This window comes from Ixodes scapularis, unplaced genomic scaffold (genome assembly GCF_016920785.2).
Source record: "Ixodes scapularis isolate PalLabHiFi unplaced genomic scaffold, ASM1692078v2 PGA_scaffold10__122_contigs__length_95168666, whole genome shotgun sequence".
Classification (NCBI taxonomy): domain Eukaryota; kingdom Metazoa; phylum Arthropoda; class Arachnida; order Ixodida; family Ixodidae; genus Ixodes; species Ixodes scapularis.
In genome coordinates this window covers 43,582,139-43,607,913 of record NW_024609836.1, presented here as the reverse complement: position 1 = coordinate 43,607,913, position 25,775 = coordinate 43,582,139, and the positions used below count along the sequence as shown (strand labels likewise).

General features: G+C 46.2%; 2 protein-coding genes across 2 annotated transcripts in view; one reads left to right on the top strand and one right to left on the bottom strand.

Moving 5' to 3' along the window:
- Window positions 1-857: 857 nt before the first annotated feature.
- Window positions 858-6,241, bottom strand: LOC8041599 (WD repeat-containing protein 3). The gene is made up of 2 exons (XM_002414808.5): window positions 3,327-6,241; window positions 858-1,707 (listed from the first exon to the last, which is right to left on the bottom strand). The coding sequence occupies exons 1-2, from the start codon at window positions 5,808-5,810 to the stop codon at window positions 1,381-1,383; spliced, it is 2,811 nt and encodes a 936-aa protein (XP_002414853.3). The 5' UTR covers window positions 5,811-6,241; the 3' UTR covers window positions 858-1,380.
- A 504-nt stretch (window positions 6,242-6,745) lies between these two features.
- LOC8041600 (alpha-1,6-mannosyl-glycoprotein 2-beta-N-acetylglucosaminyltransferase) overlaps window positions 6,746-25,775 on the top strand; it is a 59,026-nt gene continuing 39,996 nt past the window's right edge. The window contains exon 1 of the mRNA XM_029992623.4: window positions 6,746-6,877. The gene's annotated coding sequence lies outside the window, so the exon portion shown is untranslated. The remainder of the gene's footprint in view (window positions 6,878-25,775) is intronic.

Below are 25,775 nucleotides of genomic sequence, written 5' to 3'. Positions count from 1 at the left end.
TGGCAGCAATTCCTCATATTCGAGAAAAATGCCGCAGGATGTAGCAGTCTCATCCCTACACATTTCGTCGTCAACTTCAATTTTGATTGATAAACAATTTAAGAACACCAGTGAGTTTCCCAATTTCACTGCTGAATTGGCTTGCACTTTGAAGTTGGAGAATGCTATGGGTGCAGGCATGAAGGCATAAAAGACCGATTCATGTGCTGGAAGCAGCTTTCGAAGTTAAGAGCCCGTGCCTCTTACTGCATTCTACTATTCACAGAAAAAAAAAGCTCATATTTTATTCATCTTTAACCCGACAGTGCTGTGAAAGCTACACACTCACCGGCCCTTCATCACCAGACTCCGTCCTCTGCGTGTGAATATGGGCGGGAGCGTGATCACATGGTGAGAGAGACATAAAACTTTCACCGCACCCTCAGATCATCGGTGAATGGAGTATGGTGGTTTTGAGCTTGCCACTTTGGCACGCATGCACCAGACATCTAGAATGGCAGTTGCCAGACGTCCTTTCGTGAAATGGTGTGCATTCGTGTTTTTAATACGAACACCTCCATATTCCAGAACCGTCTTAAGGTTCTGGAGTGCTAGCTTTTGCTCCACGTGCTCCGACGCACTAAAAAAACTCCACCAGTCGCCCCCAAGAGTATCAATGTTATGACTGATACTCAGGATAGTATCAGTATCAATATTATTCATATTTATTTCGGTTCAGGAGAGGCACGGCATGACCAAGAGGCAAGTAGCCCGTACCGTGATGGCCTGTGGTGCCACATCTAATGATGCAACGACATATTGTACAGATGACAGAGGTGCTGATGATAGCTTGGGAGCGAGAATGAGGGGACAGCAAAACGAGAAAACAACCGAAGCTTTATCAGAGTCGACCTTGAGACGACCTTCGATGCACGAAAGAGATGATGGTTGACCGGTCTGTCTACCGACGATGTCGGCTATCTCTCCCGGCAGGTAAAATAGCCGCATGAGGAATTTCGAGCTCACGTGACCGGCTCCGTGGGGACAAGAAACTGAAGGTACCTAGCATTCCAGGCAAATGGCTGCCTTAGGTCTGTCCTCACTTGATTATTCAGGTTCAAATTAGAGCACAGCAATGGAGTGAACAGGCTTGAAATGTAAGTGAAATTGATTGCATTCGTGTACGTCAGGAGCAACATTCCGTACCTGAGGCAAGCCATGTTAAGTGAAGGAAACGACAGACAAGGTTTACGTCTGCCGAGCGGATATGGCTGGAACGCCATGTACTTCCCTCCTATGGAACCTGATGCGTGGCCTGAACATCCCATTTGCGCCTATTGTAACTGCTGGGGGAGATACCTGCACTCGGCGACAAACCAGCCCTGGACTTCTCGCAAATGCTCAGGACGCTATCAGCGAGAGCATGGCCTTCTCCTTCCTGGCCTTCTTCTTCCTCCGCTCCTTGAAGGCCCGTGTGGCGTCCGTAAAGAGGGCCACCTCCTCCCTCGAGTCCAGCTCCCTCTGGAGGAAACGCAGACCGGCCAGGTTGAAGCCCACCGCGTCTCTGGCCGAGCCGAGCCGATCCAGTGTGGCCAGACGCAGACGGTCCACCACCGGAACTAGGGCTGAGGTGGCCCCGATCTGGCCGCTGTGCACCCTCAGCAGGAAGAAGAGGCAGCGGCAGCACAGCTCCACCTCCCAGTTGCGGCTCAGCAGCTCCGAGAGGGCCTGGAGCGTCACAATGGAAGTGTCGTGCAAGGGCCGCAAGCTTGCCTCCGCAGCCAGCAAGTTTGTCTGCTCTTTGCTTAGAGGTAGAGTGACACTACAGTGGTATTATAAAAAAAGGCGAGGCAATGTTTTTTGTACTTTCAGTAACTACCGCTTAGCATTCATTCTCGACGTTCATAATCTACGACCACACGTTGCTTTTAATGCAGTTGGATACTATAGCCACTGAGCTGCATAGTATGTTTACTCTGGAAGCACTGTGCTTCCGGCAAAACGTGCCGGCGAGGCCAATGTGACATCATAAAGTTTGTATAATTTTCTGCTACATGACACTCTAGTTGCAAAAAAAAAGAAAAAAAAAAAGAGGCGCTTGTTTGTGCAATTTGCAGCCAGAACGGGCGGCCACGTGATCTGGGCTGCCAATGTTTATCATAGTTGAGCACTGGGGTTGACGAAGCACGAGGCACGTGACAAGTTCCAGACATTTTTAGGGTTCAGTCGCTTCTGTCGTTGCAGCAATTCGACATGAGCCACTGATTATCACGAGCCCGAATCAAGCGCTCGTGCAATGCTCGTGTCGAACCTACGAGCTGCATTCAACTACCATCACGCAAGGGCCGTCCCCAAGAACTACGTCAACACCGCGACCCCCGTGCTATGTCGTCGAGTTTTGCGAAGGAGAGACTGAACAACAACGCTCGCTTCATCTTAAAGTTACACCCCAAGAGTAGTTTCTGGGTCAGTGGCGTTGCGTGCGAATATGCTTGGCTCCTACTAGTGCCAGTGAGCGCATGTAAAGTGAAAAACATTCCAACTGAATATCAACGTACCGCCCATCTCAAAGTGCCCGAAATGTTCATCCCGTTATAAAGATGCGGATGGCCGGCAGACTTCTTCGGGCAACGGTGTGTGTGATAAATCACATGCTCAATAGCTTCGGAAGGAGTCGCGTGCACTTTTTTAACCGGCTGTGTCTCCCGGTGCCTGTGTTGTCCCTTCACCGACGCCGTCGACATAATGTCGCTAAACGCTCCTGTTTGCCACTTATGGTGGTGTGCGTGCAGTCAACAATTTCGGTTGCGGGTTTCCGACCGTTGATAGCTATCAGCTTGCCCCCAAATGGTTGCCTTTGCTTCTGCATTCATCTCAAACTTCTCTAGATATATGGGTGCTTCATCTGCAAAGGATCTAGAAATATAAGTCGACCAGATGGAGTGGCACCACTGCCCGAATATTGAAACCCTTCAGGGTCTTTTCCTGCTTTTTTGTAGACTGTCTGCAGCAGTGTGGTAGAAGATAACCCTTGTGCAAGTATTTTTTTTTAAGTAGGTACTACCATAAGGCAGATTATTTTCGCGAAAACTGGATCGGATAACTTAAGAAACTTGATGGTTGTGAAATATTTAAGTGAAACATGTGCACTCCAATTTGCTGGGGAATACATGGTCAAGTGAACGCTAAAAAAAAAAGAAAAGAAAAATAAACCTAGTAAATCTGATTGTGCTGTATGTAAGCCTTAAAACTGAGTGCAAGGCCTTGCATAAGACCTATAACTTTCTGTTGTAACAGCATACAAGAGGCTTTCAACTGAAATCACATTAAACTGCAAAATGACGTACCTTCAGCAGTTCAATGACATAGCCAAAGGGCAGCACCAGCAGAGTTTCTTCCAGCTCGCTGTACCTGATCCTTCGCAAGGTCTCAAGCATGTACCGCTCGGGACACGTGGTCTGGTAGACTGTCATCAGCGGGTGTGGGGCAGGCCTTTGAGGTGGATCTTTTGAATTTGTTTTCAACAGTGCTGTATATTCTTCCAACTTGGCCTTCTCCTCCTTGTAGACATCAATGGCTTCCAGAAGCCTCTCTGCAATTTTTACCGTCTCCACTGTCTTCTTTGCTGCCAAACCGACCTCGTCTTTGCCGCCTTCCCTCGGTATGACCGTCTCTTCCAAGTTGGAGCTCGCCTCAAATTCAGCTTCTCGCTCGTTCTCTCGTTCTTCCTCGAGCACAAGAGGTTCATCCGTCTTTAGCCACAGCCTCAGGGACCGGTCGTGTGACGCTGTCGCCAAGAACTTGCCGTTGGGGCTGATTCCCAAGGCCCAGACCTCCCCCTGGTGCCCCTCAAGAGTGACTACCTTCTGGAAGTTGTCCGCATCCCACTGCTTGATGCGGGCGTCCTTACTTCCCGTGAAGAACATGTGTGTTTTGGGCAGGAACTGCAGGCACATGATGCTGTCCTCATGGGCCAGGATCGACCGGTGACAGTCTCCGAAGTCGAGTCCCCAGATCTTCACGCTGCGGTCCGCCGACCCCGTTGCCAGCAGCGTGCTGTCGTACGAGACGTCCATGCACAGGACAGGGAACTTGTGGCCGTACATGGACAGGAAGAACTTGAGCGTGTCCACGAAGAACACCTTCACGGTGCTGTCCATGAGTGACACCGCGAGAAGCTTGCCATTGGGCGTGAGCCTGACGCAGAGCACGTCCTCGGCCATCTGCAAGGTCCTCGTGTGGACGAGCGTCAAGGCCTTTGCGCCTTCTTTCTCAACAAGGTCAAGGTCCCAGAACTTGACGGTCTTGTCGCCACTTCCTGAGACGAGTCCTTTCTTGTCTGGGTAAGTGTCAAGGGACCAGGTGGGTCCTTCGTGAGCCTCGATGTCGCTCAAAAGGGCTTTGGCCCCAATGTCAAAGAGCTGCAGCTTTCCCGTCTTGGTGCCGACGACGCAGTGGCGGTCGCCCGGCAGGAAACTGGAACACAATGCGTACTCACACTCCATGCTCCGGAGACACTGCTGACTGGTGCGGCTCCACACTTTGACGGATTCTCCGCTTGCCGTGAGGATAGCCGTGTTGTCCGAGCTAAAACACAACGTCCTAATGTCGGTCCTGTGTCCCGCATGCTGAACACAATCCGCAAGCGCTGGCACGCTCGTTTTGTCCGTCACATTGAGGACGTGGAACTCGACCTGGTTGTTCTTCAAGGCGACAGCTACCTTTGCCAGCCCGTTGTTCGCAGAGCGAATGTCGATGGCGCAGGGCTTACCGCTGCACTTGAACGACTGCAACCGTTCGATGGTATCTCCAATAGTTGCCACGGCCCGTACCTCCTCTTGGGGCTCGTCCTCAGTTACCGTCTGGAGACGTTTCTTCCGCTCCTTGCGCTCCCGCTTCTGCAGCTTCTTCTTCACCTCGTCTTCGGTGTTCAACTTGAAGACCTCGACGAGGGAGTCCGTCCCGTGGCAGAGTATGGCCTTCTCGGTCGGGTCCGCCACCAGTGAGCAGATCCTTCCCCTACCCTCCCTCATGATGCTTCCAAACTTAGTGCAAGTCAGGGGACAGCTTTCATCCTCGTCTTCGTCGTCACTGTCCTTTCCGTCAGTCTCTTCCGGCCCGACCTTGCTCTTCTTAGCCTCCGCGTCCACTGCGGCTCCCGCGGCATCCTTGTCCGCGATCTGCCAGACTCTGAGCTCGCTGTCCGCGCTGCCGGTCACTAACCACGAGTCCCCCTTGACGAGCACAAAGTCCCAGACCTCGCTGCGGTGCCCCACGAGCGTCTTGAAGCAGTGCTGTGTCGCCAGGTCCCAAAACTTGACGAACGTGTCCTTGGAACTGGACACCAGAATGTCCCTGTCCCTCATGAAGCGGCACCTGGTCACCACTCCCTTGTGGCCCTTCAGCCTGAACACACCGGCTTCGCTGACCACATCCCACAGGATGATGACAGAGTCCTTGCCTCCAGACGCCAGGCGGCCCTTGTCAAAATCGAGGCTCGTCACGGCGGCCTTGTGGCCCTGGAAGGTGATGATGGCTTCGGCCTGGTTGATGTCGAAGACTCTGACCGCGCCGTCAGCATAGCCAACGGCGAGCTGGCGGTGATCTGGGCTGCTCGTCAGGCACGTCGCCGAGTGCTTTTCGCCGCGGAACGTGTTGACGGACTGCTTCGTTCTCGTGTCCCAGAGCAGCACGTTTTCGCACGCAGTGACGGCGTAGTATCTTGAAGCTACGTTCTGGTAGTTGAGGTAGGTGATCTGAGCGTCGGCGCTCGCCAGGACTCCGAAGACCGGTCCGCTGCGGTACCGCAGGTACTGGTGCGTCAGTCCCATTCTCGGTTGGAGAAAGTCACGGGTGATGAGGAATGTTACTTGCTCCTAGCCTAACATTCTGGGGCGGGAAGTTGAGAAGAAGGACCAGCAGCAGCACTTCGAAAGAGCCAAGTTTACCGACAGGTCCATGTGCTCCAGCATGCTCCACGCTAGAACCTGACAGATGGCAGCACGGCAGCACTTCATGATATTCATGATAAGTCATGATTGTAAACGCTAACCCCTTTATTCACATATTATCAATAAATACAATTCAGATTAAAGTGCACATAAGAATGCTTCACAAAATTGCTAAGTACTGCTACGCGTTGTTGCGATCCTGGCGGTTGGGTGCACAAGCGTTGCAAAGAACGCAAACGAGGCTAAATACGACAAATACGAGGCCAGCGAGGGCAGGTGTCGCTGTCGTCGCGGCGTCACAACTCGTAATTATTTGAGCTTCTGTTGACTAGCCGACTGCAGTCTGCTGAGTCTGCTACAGCAGAACAGGTGTCTGCTGCTTACAGCTGTATTGGTTAATCACTGCCGCCAGGGTCGCGACAAACGGTTGCGTTATACAATCATGACGTCATTAGCTGGAAATCGAAGGGAAAAATATAAACACGGTGTCACCAACCCAACGCACAAAGCCCTCTCTAGACCTATACGCTCTCCCCAGCTCTCCCTTTTCCGGCGTTTCCTGTGCTGCATCAAAAACACGATGAAAAACAAATCTGCACATCTGTCATCTCAGTTGTCTGTTTTCTCCGGTGACACCTGACTGCTGCGAAAGACAAGAATAAAAGTATAAATTAATAGGACAAAGTATTGTCACGAGCAGGTAGGCGGAGCTGCTGTAGCTATGCCTCCTTTTTTTTTTTTCCCCATCTTCCTTATTTGTTGTTTTTACTTGGCTCTTTGTTATTTCATCAAGTTGCTGAAGCATCGCCGTTGTGCGATGCGGGGAAGCCTTCTGCTGATACGGCCGATACGGGCCGCGCGCGTTGGCTGGGGGCGGTGGGAAGCCGCCGCAAGATCAAAGTCCGTCTAGCCGGTGGCCGCTTGGACGGAGGAGCACCCGAAGCATGGTACGTAGATTGACTTTAAACACTCGGCCAGGGCTTTCGCTTCGCAGCAATCGGCGTCGACATTTCGATGCAAGTCCGGGGAAGTCAGCTGTAGTCCTCTATTTTCGTGGTGTCCTCGTATCGATTGTGGAGTCGCTGTTGTGGGCCAAACCTCGCACCCTTTCTAAATAATGATTCTTGGGGCACGCGCTTGGTTGCGTTCTGCGTTTGGGGAGAGCTATTTTGGACCCTAATGAGGAACGCTTTCGGTTTGATTAGTGATGGTCACAAACGAGAAGCAAAAACGTAGACAGTAACCGGAGCTGGCTAACGGACTGCTCGTCAGAAAATTCCCATATCTTTCGTGCTCTTTTTTTTTTTTATCTTTGAAATCGTGCGATGGTAAGATAGACGTTTAGTTGCTCAACGGAGGTATGTTCTTTAAATTAGCTGAAACACACAACAAACTAGCGTACGTCGTGGTGATTATCTTTCCTCTTAACTTTTGCGTTTTGGATTGCATAGTTTTGAAGTGTCCTGAGTAATCTCTTTTGGAGAATCTTTTCAGTAGTCCGCGCATAGGCACATGCAAGTTGTTTTGACCCATTCACATATGCACACTGGACCAAATGTGGCGTCACGAATTGGTTTCTCAACGTTCAGCCGGCTGATTGTAGTGACGTGCCGCGCATTCCCGGCTGCTGATTGGTCAGTGTAGCCGGAGGACGCGATCGCGCAATAGTTTTCACTGATGCGATTTTGTCCCCCCTCCCTCCCCCCTTCTTGAGTTGTTCAGCTATTTAGCGTGTGCCGAAGACGAGCATTCCAAGAATTTATAGGGCAACTTAAATGTGGAGAGAACAGAAGCTTATAAATCTTACCATGCTGACATCTCCTCAACAGGTTGCAATGTAACCCTTCATATAAGTAAATTTGTTTGAAAAAAACAAACAACAACAAAATGGCGGAGGACGTCATGTGAAAACGCCCTATTGGTGGAGCTATAGCAGTTCTGCTTTTCACGCTATGGTGCTACTCTGCACAAAACTCTTGGCAGCTTGGTTGCTTGGAGACTTGAAAGAAACCCATCGCTGGTAACTTCACGCTTCGACACCCAATGACATTGAAGCTACGCGTGATACGAGGCAGCAACCTTTTCTGGAGCACACAGCTCTTATTTATCGTTTTCTTTTAGTTCATTCCTTTAACAATAGGTGCACGGTGTCGTTGATTGAGCCCAAGGACATAGTCGTTGACAGGCCCAAATCGTCACCCGTTTGATGCGTACACAATAAACCTCAGAAAGTGCAAAGTGCCACCAATTGGGCTCTTGTTCGGTTTTGTTTTGTGCAGGAGTTTGAAGCGAGTTGCCAGAAGCCATTTCGGCTACTCTTACGCCATTTGCCTAGAGCTTGCAGGCTTCTCGTAGGGTTTTGATAGGTGCTGTGTCATACCTTGCATTGCTGAGTGTCACTTTCTCTTCACATTGTTTTAATCTTTCATAAAAAAAAACATTAAAAAAAATTTTTTTGTTTATCTAAGGATTTGGTTGTGGTCCTTCCATTTCAACATCTTTTAAAAACATGCTCTCTTTTCTTTTTTTTTTTTCTTTTTTTCAGGTATTAGTTTTTGTAATATTGAGTAAATGAAATGCGAGCAGCAGTGCACGTGGCCTCCGATACGTGCTGCGTAACCTAGAGGCAACTAGGAACTGATAAAGCTTGAGCAGAGAGGAGGGGGGAGGGGACTGCGAAGGTGTGCGTCTGCATCGATGTACGCACCTTCATAGCCTCCTCTCTCCACTCCTCAGTTTTATCAGTTACTAGTTGCCTCTAGGTTGCGCAGCATCTGACGGAGGACACATGCTCCGCTGTTCACTTTTCATTATACCCAATAGTACAAACTTGAATGGGCAAGGTTCAAAAATATCAGTGTTGGCTAAAGTACGTCTAAAAAGTACTTGAAGTAAGCTAATTAGAGGCTATGTACTTCAAGTAAAAGACTAGGTATACTGGGCACAATGTACTCAAAGTAAGGTACTAAAATACAATGCACTTTCAAAGTAAAGTACTTTTTAACACAATCTTTCATGATGCGCTTTCATTCCCCTATAGGCTCCTTGCACTGACGTCACATTGCACACTTTTGATTACCATGTAAAACGAGGAGAGGGAAGTTGCTTTTGTAACAATTTTGAGTGACAGGTTAATCTGGGAGGAGTATAGCGATGGGTATGTGCATATCCGGGAGGCACAAAGGAGGATCCTGATATGAGGGGAGCTCCCTCTTCCCCTTTTCTCTGGAGGTCATCGGAGCGCTCTTTCAATGACGTCCATGTGCAAGCCACGTGTAGACCGTTTTTTTTTTTTTCGTGGTGGCTGCCACGTTGATTTTTGACGTAGCCGAGTTGGGGGAATACAGAAAATCTCTTTATTTACCAACTGGAAGGTGCTAGAATTCAAGGGGTGCGCACCAATAGTCCTACTTCTTTCTTGGCTGTACTTTTTTTTTTTTCAGTTATGCTGAAACTATTTACTACTTTAGTTTTTGTCTCCTAGCCGAACTGTGTCGTATTTCAAGATGGTGACTGTAACACGAAAACGGTTTATACATTGTGTTTCTTTCTTAACCGGTATACATTGCCCCAGAGGCAATCAGGGGTGCATCAGTTATTTTTAGGGAAGGGTGACGAACATTAGATAAAGCCAAGTGGCCACAGAGTAATTATTTTCAGAAATGGCGCCGAATTCAGAAGTCTTGATTTCTGAATTTGGCACCGCTTGCACTGGTTGCACCCAAGGGGGTTAAACATACCAGGAGAGAGTGTGACGTTAGCCGGTAGCTTCTGCAAGCAATCCTCTCTTGGAAGAATGTCCTCTCCTAGTATTTTTAACCTCCTTGCTTGCTCTGACTGAGTGAAAAGTAGTGACAGTTCAAAATGCTGCTGGAGAGCTGACCCCAGTGCAGACTCAGCGATGCACTGTCTGCTTTCGTTTTTGGTGAGTGTAGCAGATCCCTTCCTGCATTTCCTCAGAGTGTACAAGAATAATTTTGCTATACAAATTTAACAAGATAAAATTTGGGGAATGTACTCTGAAGTCGGGAGTTGTACATCCTTGAAAGTATCAACAAAAAATACTTTACATACTCGGAGAATGTACTTCAAGTAAGGTACAAGTTTTCTAAGCCTACTCTAAGTACATTGTACTCAAGGTACTTCTCAACACTGAAAAATGTCCAGTATATTTTATAGTATGTGACACTGAGTACTCGGCACGTGTCGGCTTGTTTTAGTCGAGTTTGAATAACCTAGAAGCTGTCACCAACATTCTTGCTTTTGGTTTTTATTTGTTGAAGTCAGCGCTGCAATCTCAACGTGTGCACATGTGCATTGCTAGCAGTTCGTAGAGAGTATCGCCATTGTTTGCGTATTTCTGACGCACGACCGAACACATGCGTCAGACTTTTTATTTGCGTAGTGGACGCTTTTGTCTTGTCTTACGAAGGACGGATCCATGGCTACACTGGCCGTACTTCACTTTCGAGGTAGGAAATTATTTTTGTACCTTAACAGTAGTTTGTCACTTTACAACGACATAACTGCCCGAATGAGGGCAGGTCGCTTTGATGCATCTTATATACTGGGCCATACACTATATTCTGTTTTACTACAGATACGAGTGAAGCCAGTGCAACAAGCACGAGCGTGTCGTCTTGAAGGATATCTTCACTTTGCGAGGGCATGGGCATAGCTGACCTGCTCAAAGCGTTGTGCTTGCTCTTGTAGCTTTTCCTTTGCTCGCACTTATAGAGGAACAGAGCATTTGTTAACATTTCTTTTTTCTACATTGCTTAAAGCGAGGCTGACGGGGTATTTATGCTCGCTGAGATTGTTATTTGAACATGACCTTTAAGTGCCCAACTACCCGGAACATAATTTGTGGCTCGAAATCAGTTTTCTTTTCACCCAAAAACAGCCGGTCGAGAATTGGCCAGTTTCAGTTGTACTCACTCTCTTTTTTATGGTCATGTGGTGTTCGAGCCATGTGTACGAAATATATTAAAAGTTGTGGGTCATCTAGGGCACACATTCAATATTAAAAATAGAAAAGAATGTGAACCTTATTTTTGTGACCTCCAAAAAACTGCAAATATACGTGGTTTTAAAAAAAAAATTTTTTGCACAGATCACAGAAAGTACATGCACAGCCTCAAGATTTTTTAATAATGTCGCGCGAACACCAACCGGTAGATAGATCAGCGCCTATCGTGGCTTAAAACGGCAAATCAGCGAGGCAAGGTGTGGGCCTTCTGCCACACACGCATAGTCTCATTGACCTGCTCTTTCACGCCACGATAAGGCTCTGATCTACCCGCCAATCGGGGTTTGCGCGATATTGTTAAAAAATCTGGAGGCTGTGCACGCCATTCTCAATATGGCAACATACCGTGGGCTGGTGGCACACGACGAACCAACTTTGCAACAGACGCGGGGCGACTACTCTGGAACTGTCGTTGATGGTAACGGCCAATCAATCTTCAAACGCAGAACATTGAGCGGAAGAAATAGTAAGTGCGAAAACAATTGCACGACAAACAATGCATGCAACTTCGTCATCTGCTTCTCACTTCTGAGAAGCGGAGGAAAAAAAAAATGTGGTTGGGTGTAGCCACGTGACTTCCGGTGCTTGTGCTTTCGCTTCGGTTTTGAGCAGTTGACATTTGTGACTTTATTAAAAATATGATTCTACAGCAAAATATTGGCTGGGTAGTCTCCTGGTGAACAATGCAAAGAGATGTTTTTGGGGGTGTTTGTGCCCCTTTAACACGCTTTATCAGGTGCTGTACTTATACCACCAACGAAAACCTGCTGCAAATACGCCATGTTTTTGTGTGTTCCTCACATAAGTTACTAACCTCAATACCGATAATCCTCTACAGTCTTGGTTTGTTGCACCTCAGCTTCCTTCTTTTGTGAGGGCAGGCACAAACACAACATCGGGGTACCAGCTGCAAGCGAGCAGCTGCCTTCGACCAACCTCTTGGAAGTTTTTGTTGATTCCATAGCAGAAGAATAGCGATGTCGTAAGCTTTCACATCCTGCTCGCACGTCTCCGCCTTCAGGCACACGCTACAATCTAAACCCTTGTGAGTACGAGAGACACGGCTTGTTCACTTTTCTCTTAGACCTTTGAGTGCCTGGTTTTTTTCCCCCTCATGCCGAATGCAAATTTTGGTCTCGCTCACACTTTAGCATGCTTCATGAAGAATGTTTCTTTATCAAAGACATACTTCTATGGGCTAAACATCCGCATGCCTCCGACCTGCAACAATTTTTCTAGTATAGGCCTGCTTTGCCCAGGAGGCGCTGCCTAAAAATCGGCTTGTAGCGCCCCCTATGATTTGTTTATCGGTATTGTGTGGTACAAACTTGCGGATTTGAATTTGTCCTGCGTGAGTGCATTAGCCGGCGGTATGGATACCCCCCTTGCAATCGTTTTTTACGGCATGAAATTGAGCCAATTTCTAACGTGAAAAGCTTATTTCGTTCTTCAACACTTCGCAAAGGGAAGACTCTTGGCGATGCATGCTACTGCAAGCTGCGTCTAGGTTGTACAAGAAGCCGCAAATTTGGTGTAGGCCCGCTGTCACTGCAAAAACAGCGAGCTCCTATGATGTCGAGCTTGAGGTGAGCATTACGAGATATGTTAATGCGCCTTGTAAGCAAAAACTACCAATCTGCAGTCCCTCCGTACAGCCAGTGCGATCAGCTGATACCCAACCTCAGAAATGCGCAGAAGCAGACGCAAGCGATCGAGCGGCGACCGGCCGTTTGTTGGCCGAGCAGATCGCTCCCGCTGCTCGTGGCTTCTCAAGCTCTTGCAGCTTTTTTTGCGCATTTGCGTTGTAAGCTTGACCCAGCATAAGATCACTAATAGGAGCTCCGCCTTAAGCACATGCTTCCTGTCCTCTGTAGTGTGTTAGTGTATGCGCACGCTCGTCTTTTTAAAGGAGAGCTCTCGCTGGAAACAACGATTTTTCTGCTGATCTCATGTTGCAAAAGGTGTAGTTCAATCGGATAGCTCCACTGGTCGGAGTGTTATTGTGTGTTCCTGTTTTTAAAATTCGCATAACACGTTTCAATGCGTGACACGGCCGCTTGATCGTGTGGCCGTGCTTAGCAGAACAACCTTCAGGCCGAGAAAAACAATTGTCTCGCTTACTCAGTGCGCTGGGCGGCTAGTATCAACTTGATACAGTTCGGATGGGAATCTGTAGAAGTTTACTTCGGGGTTTTTCCTATTCTTGACAGTTGACGATGCAACAGTACCGTTCATGGCGACGTTTCGAACACATTGAGGTCTCTTGTTCCCGTTTCGACACACTTCGACGAAGGAAAAATCACTAGCTTGCGGCGAGCTCCGGTCCCTGGGGTAATGTTTTGCGGTGACGACTACGAGTGACGCATTTTGAGTCGTGACCACGCAAACGCACAAATAACAGCTGCGTGCAGAGGTAAGCAGCTGCCTGAACAGGTTTGTGATTGTGTGGGGCCGTGGGACATGTACTACTCAGACACTACCACCTGCCACCGGAGGGCGTCATGATACGTTCAAAGCTTCAGCGCAGGAGACCTATTGCACTTACCAAGGCATGGTACTATGCAGTGGCACCTCAACTTCGCACTCTAAGATCACTCTTAGGAGTGGCCTCGCTCGCCTTTCTTTCTATTCTAAATTGTAACTTCCTTGTTTTCACAGTCGTCGAACACAGAAATCATTAGTAATTTTCAGATCTCCGTTTTCGCCATAAGGCGGGAGGTTGAAATTACGGATTTGCCGCTCTGTAACGACATAAGAGCATACCGAAGCAAACGTCATCAACACAAAAGTTTGCAAATGCCACCAAAAAGTCACACCACTAAATGAAACATTGTTTTTCATTGCTTCTTCACACGTGCCGCTACAGACAATTGAAAGAACGCACCCAAGTATATTTGGGGCGTGGCTTTCAAAGAATCGAAGGGGGCGTGAAGCTGAAGGTGGCGGTGGGGGGGGGGGGGGGGGACTGTTCAGTCCTGCTCTTCCACGTGTGCTTAGTACTTCATTGTGGTGTCAAGAAGGATTTTCAAAGTATGAAAATCATTTTGCGGTCCCTATGCGGTGAGCAAGCCGTCCGCTTCTTGCGCTGGAGTTAACGTCGGAACAACGCCGATAGTTAACGTCAGAACAACGTCGAGCTCCGATTGCCTTTGAACTAAAGGATAGTGGGTAGACCTCAACGCTAGATGCCTTGAAGTCTACCCACTATTTGTTTCAATCGGCCAATAAGAGCTTGGCGTTCTGACATCATGCAACCCCTGTGCAAAAGAACCAGACGAACTTGCGCTCCGCATAGCTTTATTTCGGCTCGTACGTGCACCCAACCTGCTTCTTCCAAGTCTTACGCCTCCTCCAACCTGCGACAAGCACAACCAAGCAGGCTGTCTGTTGCCAAGAGGGCAAAAAGCGGTGGAACTTCTTTGAGGCACCCGATACGCTGGCTTACGAATATGATAGTAACTGGCAGGACGAGAACGGCAGTGATTACTATAGTTGTTGCACGCGTGCCGAGCGAGCACCCGAGGTCCGAACAAAGTTGTCCCCTCTCGTCGTTTCTTTGCGTTTACCTTTTGGAACTTTGTCACAGCCGTCTCTCGACACTCTGCGGGCGCTTGCACGAGGCTTTAAAATGACTACTTTTTTTTTTTTCAGTGTTGGGCTTATCATAGTTTTATTCATTGAACCACATGGACGAGTGCAATGAATTACTACAGTCACTGGCAGGCTGAGAACGGTAGGGGGGAGTTTCGATTTGTTTCGCCTCGAGCACAAACTTCCTACCTTCAACGACGATTCGGTGTCTTTTGAGGGAGCGTGTTTGTGCTGTCAAAGTGTGGCAAAGTGCAACGGGCACATGCTGGAGGCCTGATGCTCTTGTCCTGTCAGCGACCACGACAAGCAGCGCGGGTGTGGCCACTGGGGTATTCGCAGCGGCTTTGGCACTCTATCCTAAGCAGTATTTATTTAAGTATTTATTTTACACCTTAATGGCCCAAAGGCAACGCCACATAAGGGTGTAATATGGAAAAGAAACGATACATGAATGCAAAAACGTTAGTAAAAACGCGTTCTAAGTAAAACACAATGTTAAAGGAGAAATGTCAAATCGCGTTGTTTGTGACCTTTTAGTGGAACAGGATGGGATCAATGATGCGGACGACGGTTTGAGGAAGGCTATTTCGGACAATAATCATACTAAGGAAAAAAAAGAGCTGGTGAATAAGGCGTATGAAGATGGCCCATAGGGATTTGATTGCTGAGCGTGGCAAGTGCGAGACGTATCCTTATGAAAAAAGAAACCTGCAGAGAAGGCACAGTTGCACACCGATTCGCTGAGATTGCAGAAAAAAGAAGCGTACCTACAGTTTGAATTTTTTTCTTTTACTTTTTTTTTTTTGCTTTTTCTATCGCGACTTTGGAAGGAAAAATAATGTTTTAAAGACAGGTGTTGGTCTAACCTCGAGGAGTCTAGTGCCTTTTTTTTTTTTCCTTCTTGGAACGTTTGAGCTTTCTTATCTTTTCTTTCTGTCTCATTTCTTTGCAGTTGCTCGTCTAGTCTCCCCTTTATGCGGGATCGGTAGAATAGAGTAAAACTTGTCTCTTCTTCTTGCCACTTGTTCGCGGGGGCCAGACTGTCGTTTTACAGACGTGGCCCGCAGCTTTCATTGTCACGGACAGGATTAGAACGGCAGGGAGGTCTCTCTGTTGTCCCGCCTCCAGCGCGAGCTTCCCGCCTTCTATGGTGCTTCGGCATCTCGTGATCTTTGCGCTTGCATTCTGGGTCAACGTACGGCTGGATACAACGAGTACTTGCTGGAAGACACCTCGCCGTTTTCGTCCTCCCGGTGATTATAAACCATTTCGATAATGGCCTTTTTTGCATGCTGCCATCTTTGTCAACTGGGCTGTGGAAAGCGTTCCCAGGGTGTCTAGCGACCGGGAAAACTGGGAATTGTCAGGGAAATTTTAATTACTGGGAAAAATCGGGGAATTGTAAGGGATATTGTCAAAAAGCGAGCCCAGTCAGGGAAAATGAGTCGGAAACGCCATCGAGTGCTCTGAGCAAGGACGTGAGGACTTGGGGGCAGAAAAATAGGCAATGAATTCTACTTAGAGCGGAGCGCGGGCTCTGCTCACCCGATGTAGAGTGTGCTAAACGATGGAAAGGGAACAGCCGACAAATTCAGTCCAAGCCTTGGTTTCGATTGAGGGCACGACACTAGGCTAGATCCAGTTAGAGCCACTAGATTTAATAACAAATGGGAAAGCCGCAGACCCCAATCCAATTCAAGCCTTAAGCCGAAAGTATACGAAAGTGTGCATTTGGCGGCCATGCTGCCATTTGGTTATTTACTTGTGTGGTCGAGCGTCATGTTTTCGTTGTGCTTCCGGAAGTGGCCTCTTCACTGGCGATGTCGGCAGAAAGAAAGTGCTGGTTTAATTCGGACTGGACGAACCCGAATATTTCGGAATATGGAAGTTGGATTAAGCCCGTGCAAAATGATCCTCACAGTGCTCAACGCCTTGTGTTGTAATGGTCTTGTATATTTAGCCGCCTCTACTGTGGTCAGGGAATTTTCCCTGAAATGTTCAGGGAAAACCTGGAAAAGTCAGGGAATTTCAAGATAATAACTTGCTAGACACCCTGGTTCTGCGAGCATGCTCTCTCGCTCCCTTCCACGGAATATCAAATGCTGCGCATGCTTCTACTGCTCACTGACTCTGCATTTTTCACCCGGGTAACGAATGCTAGAAAGGTCTATGGACCACTCTGGTTCGGTGTGCGCTGTCGTTCTTCCTTTCTTGAAAGCCGTGGCGGTTGATCGTTTTGTTGCTTGTTTTCGGGAGAGGGGGGGGTCAAGAATGGACCTATTTCAAGTAACAAGCATTGTTCAGGGATTCAGGGAGTTGGTCTGAACTCTACAGATGAAGAGCAGCCCAACGTGCCTCCACCCGTCGGAACATACTGGCATCGCGTGGCATCTGTTTTCATGCTGAGCGCAGGTCCGCCTGCTTCTTGCACAGGGGTTGTGATGATGCTTGAATGCTGAGCTCTTATTGGCTGATTGAAAAAAATAGTGGGTAGACCTCAATGCATCTAGCATTGAGGTCTACCCACTATTCTTTCAATCAAAGCCAGTCGGAGCTCGGTGTCATTCTGACGTCACTGCAACTCCTGCGCAAGAAGCAGACGACCTTGTCTCCGCATTGCTTTTTAGGCCCCATACTATAGATGCTCAAGAAAGATTCGTCGAAAGAGACGAAATATGCGCAAAGGTAGATGCTGACAATGTTGGATGTGTGGGACGGTGCTCTCCGGAAAGGGAGACAGCGGGAAGTGAGGCCAGGGGAGAGGGTTTATGCAAATGCAGAAACTTACCGGAAAAGGGTCCACAGCGTGAGAGATGAAAATGCGACGTCCATCCTGCAAGCATGTTGACGTGCGGAGAAGACTGTTGCAGCCATGGATGGAACGCGGGTTATTCTATGATGTTGAGAGGAGAAGGTGAGGCTGAAGGTGAAAGTGGGAGTCTGTCATATTGAATTGGAATTTTTGAAGCAGCCTAAACGACATTGCTATCTGGCCAGGGTGGGACAAGGCAGTTGGTCGACACGCACCTTTTGTTGTGTTCCATCCGTTAAATTAACATTTCACTTTCAGTTTTGGGCAGGGTGCTGATAGGAAGGGTTCATACAAAGAGCACACAGTGTGAAAGAAAAGAAGATACAGTGGCGAGAAGAAAATGCACCGCAAAAACTCAAATTGGGAATGCGAGACAGGACCATTAATGCGATAGTTTTACTTGTTTTCCCCTGCGGCATCTAGCAATGGAACATGTAACTCAGCATTGAGCAGAGGCACGATGCTGTCCGTTAATTCATTTTATTCCCCGTAGGTAAAAAAAACCCCAAAACTCGTGCTTGTTGAAGTGGTGCTACAATCCTCCGAATATTGTGATTGCTTATTACAACTAACTTATGACTGATGGGGGAGTGGGTAGGGCTGGTCATGTAAATTGTCTTGTCAAGGATGAGTGAATCATACATGGAGAAGTTGCAAGTTAGCACTGAATTCCCAAAGAACATATTTCTTCTATTTTTGTATGCAGCATAAATAGTATACACATGGCACACAATAAACTTCCCCCCCAGAAAATAAAATAAAAGCTTTAGCGCAATATTTACGTTGCGAGACTTCTTGTGAGTTGGGAGGGGCTCCCAAACATGTGTCTATTTTGAGATGTCGACCCCGAGACAGAGGTACTGTGCCTCATTTTCAGAATCTGTTTCAATTCCAAATGAAGCTTATAATGTAAATATTGTGCTAAATAAAAATTTTTTTTTGGGGGGGGGGGGGGGGTAATTTTTGAAATTTGAGTCCTATCGGGTTACAAAAAACTATTTTTTGGAAGTTTAACGTCCCTTTAAGTAAAACAAACAAACAAAAATTTTACACAAGCTTGATCATGCTGACAAAGACCAGGAAGCACAGAATGCACCCCGCACAAACCACGCACTAGTTTTTTTTAGAATTCATTTTAATTTGTAATTTTTTTTTTATTCCTCTATTTTCATTTCGTCTCACTTCCTCTTCCAATCTGTCTCCTCACCCTCCTACGGTGCCCCCGTCTCCTTTGCCTCACTTCTCTCTCCCTCCTCTCCTCCCCCCTCCAACCTCCCCACCCTCCTGCAGTGCTTTCCCCGCTAAATTTAAAGGGGAAGCCAGGTTGTTGTAGAGGTAACGTGACATTGAGTCGCAGCGTCAACAGTTTCCCCGCTAAATTTTAGCGGGGAAACTGTATCGTGTAACGCTCCCAGCTGTGTCGCTCGTTCACGCAGCTCATTCTCATAGAAAACAACCCAAAAGCCACGTGCCGTGCTAAAAGAATAAAAGAAAAATCTGTAAAGCGTGCAATTGCGTCGGCACGTGTGACTTGCTGTTGAACTGTGCGACCTCCCCACAGACAAAAGGCCAAACTTCCCTGCAATAAATAAAGCACTGTTTTTTGTTTTTTTTTCAATTGAATGATTTTAGGAGGCAGAGCAATCGATGACTGGATCACTGCACAAGCAGATGGTACGATTCTTTTTTTTTTTTGGCACAGCAGCCGCTCAAAATTGCCGACACGCGTGGAAATTTTTTGCAAACTTGTCGAGATAAAGGAAGGGCAAGCCAGAACCCAAAAGACGCTGCTGTGTAAATCCTCGCTGCTGTTTTGCAGGCCTTAGGTATCTTAGTTCAGTCTGCAATTTTAATCTAAAAAGTAAAAGTAAAAAAAAAAAAAATTGTAAAGAGAACGAGCAAGGAGCACTGTATTGCCGTTCTGTATTGTGGCTTCCGGCTATAGAAAATTCACTGGGGGGGAACAAGATAAGCCAGCTCCAGTCTGGAAGCGGATGTGCACCGTGGGCTCCCTCCCCTTTTAGATCGTCATGCGAATCACTTTAATGGCCATCTGCCGTTACATTCTTTTTTCGTGCTCGGTACGCCCCCGCAAATGCCCTTTGCAGAAGTCTCTTCAGCTCCAATTGCTCTTTGTTTTCTCCTTGTGTATTTCTGCCGGACACACCCTAAAGGAAGAGGAGTGGCAGACAGCGAACCTCTCATTGGTGTCTTGTCTTAACCGGGGATCTTCGCACTTGGGCTGCGGCAGTTACTTCATGCTGCGGAGACGCGGTGAGAATGTTGCAACAAGTTTAGAACACGTCTCGTTAGTCGCGCATGCACGTACGTACAGGCAGTTCAGCTTCAGGAGGCACACGAGTTTTGGAGGGTTCTCTCGTGGGACGTGCCTACTGCTCAAGTACTCGGTAGATTGTTCGAGCTAATTTCCTGATCATGCACATTTTAAGCGGGGAGCTCTTTCGGGGAGTTTCCCAATCCCGGGTTTTTTATAGGATTGGGAAGTTTCCCGATCTTTCACAAAAAGTGGGGACCTTTTTTGGGTGCGCGACCGTGCCTTGGAAAGGCACGGTCGCGCACCCAAAAAAGGTCCCCCCATTTGAAGACCTATTTTTGCTCATAAATAGGTCTTCAAATAAATCTAATAAAATCCGAAAAAAAAAAAAAAATGCTAGCCGGCAAATCTTTTTTCAGTTCAGATTTATCCAAAAAACTCTGAATTCGGAGGTTACTCTGACCAAAAAGAAACAAAAGAAAAGGCAGTCTTCTATTAATAAGTTTGGTCAGAGCGCAGAATCGGCGGTCATTGGGAGAGGCTTACTCAGATTTCTTCAAAATCTCGTAGCTTTGACCACAGAAGGTTCGCCGCTTATCCCGTCGGGGTTCTTTTGGGACAGGGAGGCATTGTAGTTCTTGGTCACGACACAAACCGCAGTTTCGGTTTCCAGATTGAGCTCCTTGGAGGAAGGTAGGGTTGTGATTTAATAACCGTGAAACCTATGAACTTCTAGATTTCATAGGAAGGGCAGCTGAGGCTTCTATCTTCTCACCCCGCGCACCTGCAGGAGAAGTGGTAGAATAGAATGAAAAGAAAACACTTTCCAACGACTACAACAAGGACTTTGGCGATTTTAATGTCCTCTTCAAGTTTTGTCGTGGAACAGTTAGTATTGCTAATGGCAAGGGCGCCATTGTCACGTGGTACATCTGCATTCTTATAAATCTAGTGCAGGGTTATACCCGTATGTTAATATATATTGTTATAGAAACATACCAAAAATAAACTCCCTTCTTTGGGGAATTGGGAATCTAACAAACAATAAACTCTGATAAACTCCGGCAAACAATAAACTTCGAAAAACGCCTTCTGAATATCATGAGTAATGAACTCTGAAAACACAGAATTTTACTCATATGAGTAAAAAAAAAGATATTTTTAGAAAAGTATGAGTTACCTAGTTTATTTACCGTAAAATCCCGAGCGAGCGCCCTTTTCTGAATTCGGAGATGATCACGTAAAACTGGAGGATGGGCGCTTCTTGGGTGAACAAAATGCCAAGATACATCTCTTGCATATTTTCTGAATGTTACAAAATAAAGGGGTGGGCACTTATCATTGAATGGGCAGGTGCTCAGTGTGTTAGGGTAATGTAAAAAAATAACATTTTGCTAGGACCGGCTTTCTGTTAGGCTTATTTCTTATAAGGCAAGCCAGTGCCTTGGTTCAGGCATTAATTTTGAGGAAATTGTAAGATCGTGAAAATGTGTGTCCTTCCGACATTAATTCCCGCCCGTTGTTTTTTGTTTTTTTTATAATATAGAGTATTTAAATTTAATTCCAACAGATTAAAAAAAAAAATAGGGTGCAGAGTTTGGCGAGTGCAGTCTTCATTAAGTATAGAGCCCTGCGTGGATAACAATTTGATCATCCGCATCCGATCCGCATCCGCAAACTTCGTATCCACATCTGATCCGCATCTGCAATGTTCTTAAATAATTGTATCCGCATCCGATCCACATTTGCAGACTTTGTATTTATACCCAAACCGCATCCGCAAAATTTGGAAATGTATCCGATTCTCAATCCGCGCATTCATTGTACATAATAAAATCAAGCATTAATAAACCTTAAAACAAATATCTGGATGGTATTCTATCAGCCGTCTGCTTACCTTTATACAAAGAACTTTGTGTAAGAATATGGTGAAAGTCATTTTATCGTATTCTGTTTGATCATATTTATAAAATAAACGATCATCCTCCCAAAGACACTTTGCATCGCTCGAAAGATGATCGCAGTTATTAGATCTTCTTGGGAGTCTGTGACACTGACGCTCTGTCCAGTTTATGCGCTCAAAGGGAAGATAATTTAAATTGGTTTCCTTTTGGCTTCGTAGAACCCACTTCAAGCAGACACATATTTTATAAACATGAACATTGTCAAAGGACAGACTAATAACATTCTGTCATCTTTTTTAGGCCAAACAGTAAAAACGTGGGAGGAAAGGCCCTCATTCGCAGCAGCAGAATACTCGTGTATATGTGTAAGGTGCGAGTACACATCACTGGGAAAATATCACAATATTCAATAATGGCAGCACCTCCTGTCGGTCACAGTTTTAAACGCGAACTCTCAACTGCATGCTCAGAACCATAGACTTAAAAAGTAACTCAGTGCCAACTGTCAAGAAGAAGAAAACGCACAGACACGCAACATTTCACTTGTCGAGGTCGTTGTGCAGACAAAACAGAATATCATCAACTCGGACGGATTCAGACTGGTTCGCCTCTCTTAAATTAATACTCGCTAGTGAGAAGTCTTTCTTTGTTGCTGCACTTGATGCTGGGATGGCATGTGCAAAGTGTGCTACAAGAATGAGGTGCGGAAACTCGCGCCGGCGCAAGTTCCACCACTCCAGAGGATAGAATTCAGTCTACTCAACATATACTTGTAGGCGAAGAAGCTGCTTGCAGGCTTTTTCTACTTTCTTGTTGCTCGTACGTTTTAGCTTCCTTAGCCCAAAGAATGTTTTCCGCTCTTTCCCTGCCAAAGAAAAGAACACACTTCCCGGGACGACTGATGCCCTTGCATTTTTTGCTTTTTCTAGGGACAGTATTTTTGGCGAGATAGAACGTTCTAAAGCAATCTTTAGTGAGAAACAAATCTTTATTGGCATAAAGAACAATTTTCTCCCTGGTTGGCACCTTTAATCTAAGAGAGTAGTTTGCCTTTGCAATATATTCGATGATGCACTTCATAGTATCGCTCAATCATTCACTTTACACTGTACGGTCGCACATGTTTATAAACCGCCTCGGCAAAAACGCATCCGGACTCGCGGATATCCAATCCGCATCCGCAGCCCCTGGCATCCGCATCCGATCCGCAATCTGCCAAATCTGCTTCATTTTTATCCGACTCCGCCAGTTTACTGCGGATATCCGTGGATAATCCGCGGATATGCAGGGCTCTAATTATGCATTTATCAGACTCGGCGTACACCAGATGAGGGGATGAATTGTCCTGATAAGTTGGCTAATTAACTAAAATGCGTCAGCTTTTTAATTCTTGGCTTCAGGGGTCATGTTGTAATTGCAGTATTGACGGCACATACTATTAGGGGCCAAATTGAAAGAATTTGCGATTTTGTAATGTTTTTGAAATATTAATTGATAATTTTTCTTGTTTCTTTAGCCCGATTAAAGAGTGCGCCAAGCCCTGCCCACAATGACGCTTGGAAGAGTGACATAGTGGTCGTTTCAATTTTTTTTGTCAATATCTCGGAAGCGTGTCCTTGGAGGGTGCGCCGACGACACAAGTGATGGCGTGACTGATATGGCTACGTCACTCTTCTGAGCGTCATCGTGGGGAGGGCTTGAGGCACTCTTTTTGCGTGCAATTTTTAAGTCAGGCTAGAAAACATGTAAATTGTTCTATTAATATATTGAAATATATTAATTTCTTAAGAAATAGTCTAACATTAGTTGCTTTCAATTCTGCATTTGCAACTTGACTCCTAAAACCGATAGAAGAATCAACAGATTTTAGTTAATTATCTCACTTACCGTGACGACTGTCCTCGTCTAATGTCCGCCGAGCCCGATGAAAACATGGTGAGGACGGCACTTGTCTCACTCCCAATCCCTTTTAAGAAAACAATAATCTGTTAGAATTAAAATTAAGCACTGTATATGTCACAATAGCTTCTGCCTGCATTTGTTTATAAAATTTTGATTGATGATTCCAGCTGAGTAAAATGTTTTATCCTTAACTCGTTGCACAGGTCAGTGCATGTGGTTAAATTTCAAAAGACTGCCTCCCTGAACCCAGTTGCGTCTTCGTGAGTTATGAATGGCTCCTTGTTCACTTTTGCGTTGCACCTGGGAGGCTCCACCGCGCAGGTTTTGTAAGGGCGGAAATTTTAAAACGACGAAGAGGTTGTTGGTGAACATGTGGAATACTTGTACGTTCCTCTTGAACCGGTAAAAACAAAAACGCAGTGTTGATAGAATATAACGTACAAATTGAATTTATTATGACACAAGCTTCCCAAAATCAATTAACGTGTGAATATAGTAATTGCTGGCCCATGTAAGTGCATGAATACACAACACTGAAATCAACAACATACATGGATACACATCATTAAGTCAAAAGTAATGCGCCAAAAACAAATCCCGCACCTCTACTCATCCTATGCAGCGGGGATGAGTAAGCATTCAAACACGGCAAACTGTTTCTACCGTGCACTGCTTCCGTCACTTTGGGACATGTGCAGGCTGCAATTTCGCCACAGATGTCAACCTTTCATGGAGACAGCTGGCACATGTTTCAGCATATCATCGTGTTTGGACAGAGACCCCGGAAAAGTGCCAGTGCAAAAAAAAAAAAAAAAGAGAAAAGAAAACTGACTGAGTATGAAAGCAATGAAGCAAATACATTATTTTTTAACATCATGTGGACGTTTGTGATTGAACATAGAACAAGAGGAAAATTAGGGAAGAAAGTGGAAATGCCGTGGCCCTGCACGTGCCGGCTTTCTGCTTTTTTTCGTTTCCCTCTCATTTGCCGGCTCGCTGCTGCACCCGCTTAGAGACTTTGAACAGTCGCTTTTCAAGAACGCTCGCTTGCGTGCCTTCTCTACTTGGTTGTCCTCAACAAATTTTCGATTCTTGCCAAAAATAGCTTTAGAGCGGGGGTTTCCAAACTGGAGGCCATCTCAGTGGCGCAGCTGACCGCAGTTCTTGCAGTGGCGCCCGGCGCACAGCCCGTTTTCCAGCAGGCCCGCTGCCACCGGAGAAAATAAATAACATGGCACCGCTATGCTTACCAAACGCTTCGAATCTGTTCCGATTCTTATCCCGCGGAGAGTTGGGTGTCATATTTATTACACATTGTCATCACTGCCATCTCCATTCTTAGTCCCCTGCTTTCATGTTTGTGTAATTGCGTTATTATTTTAGCTTCTCTTTTTTTATAAGTGTCGCATATTATCGTCAGTCCTACCATACTCATTAGGCCCCGCACAAATGTACCATTGTTCCTGAACGTTCTGATTTATGTCCGGTGAGTTTTTTGGGCCCACATTTGTTTTCTGTCATAATTAGCTAAATATTGAATTGCACAGTATATTGAACAGTATTACTCAAAAATCATGTTATTCCCATGTAGGTTTGTGTTCTATTAATACACATTAGATTTTTTTTAATTTTCTTCATTTTGAATTTTAGCATTTAAATGTTTTTTTTTCTTTTCTATAAAGCCTATTTATTTGGTACTCTTTTTTTTTCTTCATTTATGTTTACTTGTTTATTTTCTGGCCCTCTTCCTTCCTTTCTAAAGCAGCCTAGAAAAGGTAAACAATGCAGGAGCATCAATCATCCTGGGAAAGCGCACTCTTGTTTGGCAGGGAAAGAGCGGAAAACATTCTTTGGCAAAGAAAACCTCAAAATGTATAAGCCACAGAAGTTTAGAGACCCCTGCTTTTTTAGCGCATTATATCTTGCCAAAATCCTGTCCCTAGAAAAAGTAAACAATGCAGGGGCATCAATCATCCTGGGAAAGTGTAGTATTGTCTGGCAGGGAAAAAGCGGAAAGCATTCTTTGGCAAAGAAAACCTCAAAACGTACAAGCCACAAGAAAGTAGAAGCCTCCTCGACAAGTGAAATGTGGTGTGTGTGTGTTTTCTCGACACTTAACTAGTTGTTGAAAAGTATGTAATTCGGAGTCACATGATTCATGGAGTCACGCGACACATGGAGACGTGAAACATAGTCACGTGAGTCGCTTGATACATGGAGTCAAGTTCATGATGTAAGGATATCAGTGGAACATAACTTTGCCCCATATACCACATGGTCCTGTCACGTGGCCATTTCTTTCCTCCCCACTACATTTAGGCTGCAAACTCCC